Source organism: Photinus pyralis, unplaced genomic scaffold (assembly GCF_008802855.1).
Source record: "Photinus pyralis isolate 1611_PpyrPB1 unplaced genomic scaffold, Ppyr1.3 Ppyr1.4_LG2, whole genome shotgun sequence".
NCBI classification, from domain to species: Eukaryota; Metazoa; Arthropoda; class Insecta; order Coleoptera; family Lampyridae; genus Photinus; species Photinus pyralis.
In genome coordinates, this window is record NW_022170403.1 from 2,025,253 (window position 1) to 2,037,255 (window position 12,003).

A 12,003-nucleotide genomic window follows, 5' to 3' on the forward strand; every position below is an offset into this window, starting at 1 on the left:
ACGTGGGCGGTTGTGCGTTCGAAATTCGAATTCCGCTGTCGACTCCTCTGGTTGGGGTTTCCTCAGACGTACACCTACGAGGCGAATTCTGGAATAGTACCTACTCTGTTGTATAGGCAACACATCATTCAATTGTTTTTAAATCTGTTTACTTTGTTTTAAATAAAATCCATAAATAAATAATCCACGTGGTGAGTTCTATTTGTGTTACATTTCATTAACACTCGTACTCTCAGGTCGATTCTAAAGCAGGCATCGTTGCTAATTTGCATACAGTAAAAAAATTCTTCAAGGATTTATCTTACCATTTTAGAAATGACGCTGAACTTGTATGGGAATTGAGATGCATTTCTTACATAACAAGAATTTTTACTACGGAAAATTAAAATTTAGCGTACTAATCGAATGACATGTTGCCTATCGATCAATAATGATGATTTATAAAAGAGTGAATTAAATACATTGTTAGAGAAAAGCACTATCGTTGATTAGATCCAAATTGCTGTTGTAAAACCAAAACTTTACAAAAATTTCTTAAAAACTGCAGTGCTGTGGGATCTTTTCTCAAATCAGAGACTTCTGGTTTAAATACATTTAACTTTGTTTCGAGGTCAATTCCATTCGACTAAATTAGCAATTATGATTACTCTAATTAATTGTCAGGGTATGGTATTGAGGTTTATAGCACCAGAGAACTAAATGCATTGCCAAAAAAGATCCATTTATTTATGAGGGAAATGTTTTGCGTTTATTTTGAACCGTGTTCTCCGTTTGATTACTGCTATATTTTCATATTTGAGAACTTTAGACGATAATCGTCATGTTTTGTTGTTAAAAAGAATGGTAATTAGCATTAAAACAAGTCTGTTTACTTTCCAGGCGTAGGCGTAAACGAAAGTATGCTAATCTTGTACAATATTAAGGAATATTTTCATATATTTACACAGGGTGGTCATGTGTGAAAGTGGTTGTTTAACTCGAGTTGTTGATCTTTCTCAGTTGATTCCATTGATGTTTGCTGTCCCAAGAAATTTTCCGCGTTGAAATTTAAAATTATTTTTTGATTAATACCGATAGAAAAGTTTGTGTTTGTCTCCCCCTTTTTATTGAGAAATTGATTGTACTTTCCAAACCGCACTTCTCTAATCAATGTTTTTGTTTCAGGTACAACAGAACGAGTCTGCCTCATAACCGGCAGCATCGACGCAATTATGGCTGTAATGGAATTTATAATGGAAAAAATAAGGGAAAAGCCGGACCTTACAAAACCACTAGTAGACGGTATAGATAGTAAATTAATGCAAGATAGGGATAAGCAAGTTAAAATACTTGTACCAAATTCGACGGCCGGTATGATCATCGGCAAAGCTGGTAATTATATAAAACAAATTAAAGAGACGAGCGGTTCTTATGTGCAAATCTCTCAAAAGGCCAAAGACATGTCTCTCCAAGAGAGATGTATTACTGTGATAGGTAGGTTTATTATTATTATGAATTTTTTTCGTGTTGTGTGACGCCTTCAATATTAATTATGTTGACAATGTGTGTAATACTTTCACGTAGAGGTATAATGCCGTTTGCGTGTGCCAAAACAAACATTTGAATAATACATGCCAAACCAAATACTTTATTTTGATGTTACTTACCTTACGGTATGTGTGCCCGTATATTTTTGTATTTAATTGGGTCAAGGGCCCTTTTTGTTCACATTCAGCTCACTGAATATCTACTCAGTTGATTTTAGCATGAGTATATACAGTACAGGGTGTCCACTTTAGACATAGTTAACAGCTTTAAAAAGGGGAGTTACTATTAAACTGGCTGTGTGTGCGTATTTCTTATCTAGGATTATATTGTACCGGGTGACCCAATAAGACAGTTCCTCGATCATATCTCGGGAACCGTTCGTCGTATGACTTAGGGGTAAAAAAATTATTGGGTAAATCGGTTATGAAGAATCGCTGGAAAATATTTTCAAGTTCGAAAAATGACCACCAGAGGGCGTATCTGCCATCTTAACTTTTAAAATTGCATTTTCTTTAAATTTCGCATAATAAACTCAAGGCTGATTCACATTATCGGTCACGTCACGGTCTGGTGAATTATTGTAGCGAATTTTGAGCATGTTCTGACCGTGACCTGACTGTCAAATGTGAATATTCCTATTGGATTAGCCTTCGCGCCATCGACAGATACCGGAAATACGTCAAATAAGATACAATTTAAGTATTTGTATTAATTAATTAATTAATCTCATTTTCCCAATATTTGAGATTAGGAACGAGATTTTGAAAAACGGTTTTCACTGGCCTTTTTGGATGTTATTTGGCTACTTTTTCATAAAGAAAAAGTCATATCATTCCATTTGATTTTTTTAGGATTTTGGGTCATAGTGTCAAAACTAGCCCCCTGGCGGAGAAGGATTCAACTAAATTAACTATATTTTGGTTTGATTCTTATTGCCCAAGGAATGCTCTTTTCAACGATACCAAATTTGTTACAGTCGGTCAAACGGTTAAGAAGTTAAAGCAGGTTATTGCGAAAACAACTGAACGCCCCACACCATATTTGTTTTTGAAATAACTGAGTTTTTGTGTTTACGAAAATGATAGATAAACTAGTTCTCTTTAAAGATGTGAAAAAAGAGTGTTTAGTTTATTATGCGAAATTTAAAGAAAATGCAATTTTAAAATTTGAGATGGCAGTTACGCCCTCTGGTGGTCATTTTTAGAACTTGAAAATATTTTCCAGCAATTCTTCATGACCGATTTACCCAATAATTTTTTTACCCCTAAGTCATATGACGAACGGTTCTCGAGATATGGCCGAGGAACAGTCTTATTGGGTCACCCGGTACAGTTGCATTTAAGATTTAATATGAAACTGTCTCAGTTCGTTAAGACAAACTGACAGATAATATAAAAATAAATTGAAGATGGCAGTTATGAGATATGAATATCGACTTTCTATAAAAATTATATTCTTGTTTTTTGAAGTTAAGAAATAAATTTGAGCGAGAATGTTAATCCGAGTAAAGCTAAAGGGCAACACTTTGATCATGAGAAAGTTTGAAATGCCATAATCATTTTGTTAAAACCACTATTTTATTCGTTATTTGATAGTCTTTTATGTTCTCTTCAACTTTTATAAGGAAAGTCCTGTGTCTAAACTTCGTATTTTTTTGGTGATTCAATATTCGTCCCAAAAGTACCTGCCCATGAAGTAATTAGATGTTTATGCACGAGTAGGCCGTGATAACAAAAAACAAAAGAATGTCCGAAAGTAAACAAACGTCACAAATTAATTTATTTGTTACTCAGTTGTAAACGTTGATTAACAAGACAAAACGCAAACGGGTAAACGTCATCTTTAAACGCTACTGACTTGTAAAACTGACAGCTGACGTGTAAAAATTTTACAAGTTAGTAATCTAGTAATTTCATTGGCCAGAATTAATGCGAAGTCTCTGTTACATGGATCACATGATATTTTAGACATTTCTTCAAGATCAATTTAAGAACTAATTATTTACGTTTACTATTGTTTACAAATGAGTAACAAATAAAATATTGTACATTATACGCCAGGTAATAGTTTTTACTGGCTCTAGGAGATGACAGGCTCGCCTGACGGCTCGCCAGTCAACTTCTCCTATCGCCAGTAAAAACTCACTTACCTGGCTAAGAATGTAAAATACTATATTTGTTGCAAGTGTACTCTCTATTTCGTAGTAAAATAGTAATTCTCTCTTCTTGCCATGTACCCTTTGTCTCGTAATCTATATACGAACGTAAGTTGTGCTAGGGCCAATACAAACTTACTTTGTAAATCACCAATATTCGTTATGGTAAGCAATTTTAAAAATCGCAAATATGATATATGTAAAATTAACACTTGCTCAGTATCTGATCTTAAAGGTGTGATGTAATATTTTTAATGTTAGTTAATGTCTTGTTTAAGTTTAATTTCATTTAATTTGGTTTTTAGTAGGTTAGCGCTACGATTCATTAAAGTGGGGTGGACAGTTATTTAGAAAAAAACTAATAACATGGCAACATTGACAAAAAATAAAAAAGTGAATAGGTTTCAATAGAAGCTACAGATGAGATCGACATAACCTAGGACATAACTAAAAATATATACGGTGATCTATTTAAAAAATCAGTTATTTATTCACACCGTAAAAATGGGACACTCTGTACATTCAGAAATAATTTCTATAGATGCCCATCAGATTTTAGATTGATCGATGCTCTTAGGCACCATATTTTTATTTCTATCTTACATATCATTGCTCTATAACTTCTCTTGTTCTCTAGTTGCTGGTTTTTAGAGTCCCCATGCTTAACATTGGAAAAAACTCACCCTGTATAAAAACAATAGGTCTATTGTTGGTTCTTTTGTTTTTGTCTGCTATTTGTAGCGTGTCTTTTTCTTTTGTATGTATTCTGTACCATATAGTTTTTTTTTAGTTCTGTACACTTTTGTAAATTGTTTGTTTTTGATATCCTTTGCCTATTGATTCCATCAATTGAACTCCGTGGATAGTGCAATAGCATTACCGCTGAAATACATTTTATCAAGCTGATGAAAATAACAAATCTGATTTTGCATGCAGTTTTCTTCCTAAATATGAACATCGTGTTCGTGTGCTTGTTGCAAAAAGTTAGGCGGCATAGTTTGAGTAGAAGAATTATCTTATCAAATTAATAGAATTAGCTTTGTCCTAATTCTGATTTATAATTCATATATCAATTTTTAAGCGAATATATGTCAAAGAATTGATTTACTTGTAATCATACATTCCGATTTTTTGCAAGTTTAACACATTTGGCTAAAGTAATTCTGTACTTTAAAGCGGCCACATGTTTTCTTTCCTAATGTATGATGTAATCATACACTGTAAATTTCATTTATTTTTAGCAGTGTGTGTATATTTCAAATTTGTTGAATTAATGTCTATTGAAGTGACTACCTCTTATCCCTCGGTATGACTGTAAGTTTTGCAGGGTCACGAGACGCTTCAAGCATAATATACATAGGTGTATTCACCTGTACCGCATTGTCTTTGAAATTAACTAACATGTATATTTAAAGCGTATTAAATAGTTTCGGAGTGAATAAAATGAGTTTAAAATTATTTGAAGCTATGTCGTAAATTTTTGAAATAATTGTTGTGGCAAGGCCGCCGAAGCTATGTACCAAATTATTATATTTTTTAAAAATATAAGGCGAGGGGGAAGAAGTACTAACTTCTGTCGGCACTCACCAAGTGCCACTTTTATTATTTTATAATAATTATGCAGAAAATTTGGATAAAGTAATGCAGGTTTGTCCTTGAACAATATATTATGCAAATGTTAAGTTTTGGTGTGCACATGTATAACATCTACAAATTCTTCTAAGCTATGTACTTTAACTCTGTCTCTACTTTATTGTGTTGCTTTCAGGTGAGAAAGAAGCAAATAAGCAAGCGTGTATGATGATTCTAGCAAAAGTAGTAGAAGATCCACAAAGTGGTACATGTTTAAATGTATCGTATGCTGATATTAATGGTCCAGTTGCAAATTACAATCCTACAGGTTCGCCTTATGCTCAAAATACAAGCAGCGCATTCAATGCATCTACAACTAGTCTTAATAGCGGTCTTAGCTCCATGTCGCAAGGTTTGATGCTAAACGGAGGTCTAAATCTCAATCTCAACCTGAATGCTCCCGGCCAAAATATGGGCACGGTTACTGCACAAGTGCTTGACAATATTAAGGTGAGTCCAGACACGCCGGTACCTATTATATTACGCGAAATTATTAACAGTTGACGTTACGGAATTCGGGATACACAGATTCACAAATGGTGGAAATCTGCGCCGCAATTTCTGTGTTAGCCAAATACGGTGTTCTTGCGATGGGATTGGGTTTGGGAGGAGCTCACGCCGGCGGTTTGCCAGTATCTAATTACCTTAGTGTCATGGAGCAAGCGACCGCTGCGACTGCCAACTCGGGTGTGTTTGGACCAATCGGACAAGTTAGTCTCGGAGAATGTTTAGGTTCGCAAATCACAATAAATGATCAGTTACAATATAAAATTTTATTTAGGTGCCACATCTCCTACACCAAGATCAAATCTTGAAAGGTACGAAACTGCATTTGATCCATTCCGGCATCCGAGTTCTCCGGCTACCGCTCCTATTTCTATAAATAACAATAGTTTTGGGTTAGGCACCGGTCAACAGATGGCAGTGTTGAATAAAAGCCCCACCCCCGCCGAATTGCAAGGGAAGGATACTAAAAATGTAGAAATTGCCGAAGTGATAGTTGGTGCTATTTTAGGTAAGTTATCTATTACTAAATTTTGATATACGCAACACATCACAAATTATTTATCGTAGGATTTTCCTTTGTTTGTGTGTAATATGACGTCATCACTAAGTATGTTGACATAGCATCATGCAATCGATGAGAAATATGTATGTAGGCAGCCATACAGTGCTGCATTGTGGGTAAGATACCCATTATATCAAATGAACTCTTGATAGTGCAATATTGGGTAACTCCATTAAACATTCTTGGATTGTCCTTTTGATAGTGGAAACCAATATTCTCAACAACTTTTCTTAAGGAACTTTTGGAACCATTACTTACGTCTTTCTGTTTTAAAACGTGCAAAAGGGATTTATGATAACATAATCTTTCAAAACAATCATACCAGGTTTTTTATCCATCTTTTTTCAATCGCTTAATTGCCGTTGACACTAACTTTACAAAACACATGTTAGGTTATGATTACGCCAAATTTGTGGTGCCAATTATTACTAACGTCTCCAACACACTCAACAGTTGTGTCGGCTGACCGTACAATATTCCCCAAAAAACCGAATTGATGAAGTGCGCGCAAACTAAGGAAAATCCTGGTATATAAATTTATTGTTTTGATCAAATGCTGGTCGACTACCTATATCTTTTTCATTAGATACATTGCTATTGAAATTTTCAAAACAAATAAAAAAAATTTGCTGAGGCTAGCACAGATACCAACCGCACACCTGCGCATGCGCAATTCTACCTTACTTACTGTAGTCGTGGGTATGTGAATCTCAGGGTAAACTAAAGTCATGTAAACACCACTCGGATCGCGTAAAGAGTAGCTTTTATGGTAACCACGTAGTACAGGAAGCTTTAAATACTCTTGAGTATCTTCTATACGTCCACAAATTAGAATAGGTTTGCTTTTTTTGCCATATCTGGGCAATTAATTAATTGACATTTGTTAATTTATAGGTTGACAGCCACAAATCGTGTCTCATCGGACAACTTCGGAGAGACTCGTTTACCCTGAAACGCACATACCCAGGCGATGTCCTTGACCATATTTTAGTTACAATTAGCAGTCCATGTACTATATGGTCTAAGAATTCTACCTTTTTATGCCTATGAATATGTGTACCAAATTTGGTCCCAATCGGTTTAACCGTTTAGTCGGAAATGAGAGTTTGACACACTTGTGCATGCGCGATTTTGGTCAATAGCTTTTCAGCTCTTCCTTTTATGTCTTAGAATGTTTTTACCAAATTTGGTTCCAATCGGTGCAGCCGGAATTGAGTGTACAGGCGGACTGACAGACCGACATCATCTAGATTTTATTTGATTCGGATTCCTGGTGTTTCAAAACGTGTATTTCCGTAAAAAAAAGTGGGGAGGGGGTCATTTTTTGCCCCAATGCAATACCTCCCTTAAGTGCGGGTGGTAAACAAAGTGAGATAGATCCATCTATGAAGTACAGTATTATGCGTTTCATTGCGGCAGCTTTCATAGCATCTATCACAAAAAGAGAAATGGAAAAATGAAACTATATAGGTACATGGCGCTAAAGAACAGCAGTCAAAATTTTTGAAAAATCCTGAATAACTTGAAAACCTTTGATGCTAGGTATAGGGAAATGTGGTATCAAATGACGTAGATTTTCATGTAGATTTCGAAAATGCAATAAAATATAGGGTGTTCTATTTAAAATAAGAAAGTTGCTATCCATACCGGAAGTGAAATGATCATGATAATATTTTCTTTCGATAGAGCATAAAAAACTATGTTGGTAGCAAATTTGCAGATTGAAATTATGAATGGGAGTCTGAATACTTTTAGGTAACGGTGTGCGTGAAACAGCCTGTATACTGTCAACCATTTTTATTGATTGGTTTCAATGGATGTTTCATTCATTTTTATTGTTTTGTATCGGCTGCCTTAGTTACCATAATGAAACAAAACAAAATCTCCATGAATCCATGGCCTACTTAAAAAAATATAGGTTGTGATACATCAATGAATCAGGACAAAAAAATTGATATTAAATATACAGGTTGTTGCATTTAAAAAATAACGGTGGGTCAAATTTCAGAAATGGTGGTTCACTGGATTCTACATTTTTACATGGGTAGTAAGAAATGGTAACATCCCAGAAAGTCAAACTTTTCCTGAATTTTTTGCATGTGCATAAACGCTTCCCTTCACTTTGCAAAATAAAATTCATGCGCGTTCATTTACCACCAAATGATTAAATACACAGTTCATAACATTTAAATAGACGGTAATTTCTAGAACAAATAATTTAATTTTTCAGGTCCAGGAGGTCGGTCCCTGGTCGAAATTCAAAACATGAGCGGTGCCAATATACAAATTTCCAAAAAGGGCATATTCGCGCCAGGAACACGCAATCGTATCGTCACCATTACCGGGAACCCGAACGCGATTAACACCGCACAATATCTCATCGAGCAACGCATCTCCGAAGAGGAACTCAAACGTGCACGCAACAATACTCTAAGTACGCTCGGCATACAGTGATAACATGAACCTAGTTCACCATCACCGACCATCCATGCAGGTACAGAAAATGGAAATTACTAATTCTGTTCGTGTTTCATTTTTAATTGTAGCGAAATCATTAGTTGTATAATAACGTTTTTTCAAAATCAATCTTCATATTTTAAATTACTGTTACGAACAGTACCCGAAATCGTGATAATCATCTTTCTTTTGTTGTTGTTTCTGTAAATATTTTATTAGGAGATGTTTATTTTTTTTATATAAAATTTTTGATTTGTATATATTTGTTGAGGGAAACATTAAACATTGTCATTATTTTCTTACTTGTTGCGTTGATTATTATATTTTATTAAGAAATTGTTACAAAGTTTATTATTACGTAATCATTAAAGTTTAGCGTAAACTTGAAATTGTGATAATCTTTGTTACTAGCTCTGGTATCTGTACCTTCACTTTACACGAATTATGTCAGTTTATTTTCTATTACGGTCATTACAAACGTTAAAATTATATTTACAAGTATAGCAAAGTAACTGGCATATTATACAGGGTGTTCTGTTTGTTTAAATAGTAGAACTTGCACATTCCTTTTTCCATTTTAAGGTTAATTTAAAGTTAGAGTAGAATTGGGAATGCCCTGTAATGAGAAATCAATTTTAAATATTATTCATATACAAAATTAATGTTTATTTTTAATGGGAGACAATTATTTTTATGAGAGATTTTAATAAAAATCATAATTTTAAAGCGATTATAATCGCCATCAAGTTTTATTCAACACTAGTACATTGTGTGGAGCGTTTTCGGTCTAAAAGTACTTGTACCTGTTTCTTGCCTCACATGTGCAAACTGTTAAAATTTTATCTAGTAAAAGTTGAATAAATTTTGATAACGATTATGCAATTTGTAAGAGGAAGAGTTATTCCTGTCGGTATCGGTAGTCCTGTGAACTCGAGCATGACATTGTATATAGCCATAGACATAGTCATTCTATTTATCACCTGACTTTTGAACTGTTATTCCTTCTTATAGATCTATATAATTATATAAAAGAAATCCTATGGAAAGGTAAAATATAACTGAAAATTATATATTGTTGTTATCGCATGTTGTTAATATTGTTAATGTTTGGACTTGTGCAAGACAATGTTTTAACGTAGCCGTTAATCAATCGATTCACTTTGTATAGACGATGTTAATATTTAAAAAATTATTTTTGTTGACTATGAGTACATACTAGATTTAAAGTAGATTCTAAGTTTGTTAATTATGAATTTGGAGCTGGAAGTAGTAGATATAGAAATCTATGCGGGACGTAGAATTTTTGTGGCATTCCCTCGCTGATCAATGCTGTGCATATTGGAGTCATATTAAATATAAGATTATTTACAAAAACGATTGTTAACGGCAAGTTAAAAGGTACCAAGTCATACACAAAGCATAGTTTTCATTGTCTAAATGTATGTGATCACTGTAGTTTGATATAGTTTTATTGAGAATAGGACATTACGTCAAATGTTATATTCTGCATCTACTATTCGACGATTTAATAATATACGCTTTATCACAGAATGAAAAATCAAAGCCACCTGTTAACAAAGTAGATAAATTCCGTTCAGTTGCCTCAAAACTTTTTATAAATACACTTTTTCTGTACAACATTTACTACTGCTGTGATACTCACAACTGACTTTAATGCAACGATTTGGTTGTTGATCTGCCACATTGAAACGTTATTATTATGCATACTTCGTTACATACATATATAACCGATGTTGCTTTATTTGTTGGTGTGTTTTACAAAATCAGCAACCAAATGTGATTGCGACGGCCATACATTTTTAGCTAGAAACATTTCATGTATTCAATTTGTTTATCGTAATATTTGTTACTACTTTTGTTAAATCCTTTATTTTTTTATGTTCAATATTTTCGTTAATATCCTAACGATGGAAATAATTGCCGTTTTTTTAATGAAAATTTTAATCAATTAGAAGGTGCAATATTTTTAGTGCATCTCCTGTATAATATATATGTTGTTTTATTGCATCACGATCATTTAGTCATTAGCTGTAGGAAACTGAGGGTTGAAAATCCTATAAAAAATAGATAAATAAGTTTTACTGTAGATGTAAGTAATTTATGGGGCTAATGGTGTAGGTATACCTTATTAATGGAGATGGATGTGAGGTGTGATATGGTTTCAGGGTTACCTGATTTATACTTAGTTACCATACTAGTGAGTATTTTTTGCACGATTTGTGATTGTGTTAACAAATTTAATCGTAGAATGTTTCTTTTGTTATTGTTCATCCTCATACGAAATTTTATAAAATTTAGGTAATTTACACGTCTACCTCTCCATCCAGTTAGGTATCTATATGATACGTACTACAGTGTATTTACCTAAATTACTTTTATTTACAGATGTTCGTACCTTTAAATTTGGTAAAACGGGTTGCTGTTTTTATTTATACACATTTACAGTTTTTGAAATATGCACATTCTACAAAATTTGGTACACGTGAGCATATTATATATATTTGTACCATTGTTTGTAGTTTACAAATTTAAATTAGTTAGTTCACAGCATTGTCAACTACATTATAATTCAATAAAATTCATAGTGCCATATATCGTATTATTCATAACTCCTCATTTAAACATACAGCAAACATGACCATTTTCCGTTCTCCTCTTTATTAATTCATAAAGCTTTAGTTTTATTTCACACATAGTTCACGGCGACAAATTAACTCGAAAAGCTTTGGAAGTGTTTAGAGAATGACTGAATTGCTCCTCTTGCAATAAGCTAATTAAATGTTTTGTTATCCAAACACCTCCATCGTTTAGCTACCTTCATTTCGTTTACTTATTCAAAATTAGTACAAATCTTTGTGTGTTATCCGTCCATTTAACTTTACAATTAGCCTGATAATATTCTAGTCAATTTGAAATTTGTATTCAAATTAGGTTTATTGTAAACTTAATTTATTTTGTATAAGAGAAAAATAAAGGCTGAATAAACTTATTTGATAAAAAAGATTTATTAAAAAATGATTATGATTCAAAGAAATTGCCCTTTTAGATTTCTTTTTGCTATAAATAAAATTTTAATTTAGCAATTTGGGTAAAATTATCAATCAATTTCCACATAATTGATTAAATGCAATATAGCTACTTT

General features: G+C 33.3%; 1 protein-coding gene across 3 annotated transcripts in view; it reads left to right on the forward strand.

The window, feature by feature from the left end:
* Positions 1–11,453, forward strand: part of LOC116162685 (RNA-binding protein Nova-1) — a 75,145-nt gene extending 63,692 nt beyond the window's left edge. For all 3 annotated transcript variants that reach the window (XM_031476355.1, XM_031476354.1, XM_031476356.1), the window contains exons 3-7: positions 1,165–1,473; positions 5,451–5,764; positions 5,815–6,046; positions 6,096–6,329; positions 8,614–11,453. In XM_031476355.1, the coding sequence (XP_031332215.1) occupies positions 1,165–1,473; positions 5,451–5,764; positions 5,815–6,046; positions 6,096–6,329; positions 8,614–8,837 (1,313 nt within the window). In that variant the 3' untranslated portion in view covers positions 8,838–11,453. The remainder of the gene's footprint in view (positions 1–1,164; positions 1,474–5,450; positions 5,765–5,814; positions 6,047–6,095; positions 6,330–8,613) is intronic.
* The last annotated feature ends 550 nt before the right edge of the window (positions 11,454–12,003 follow it).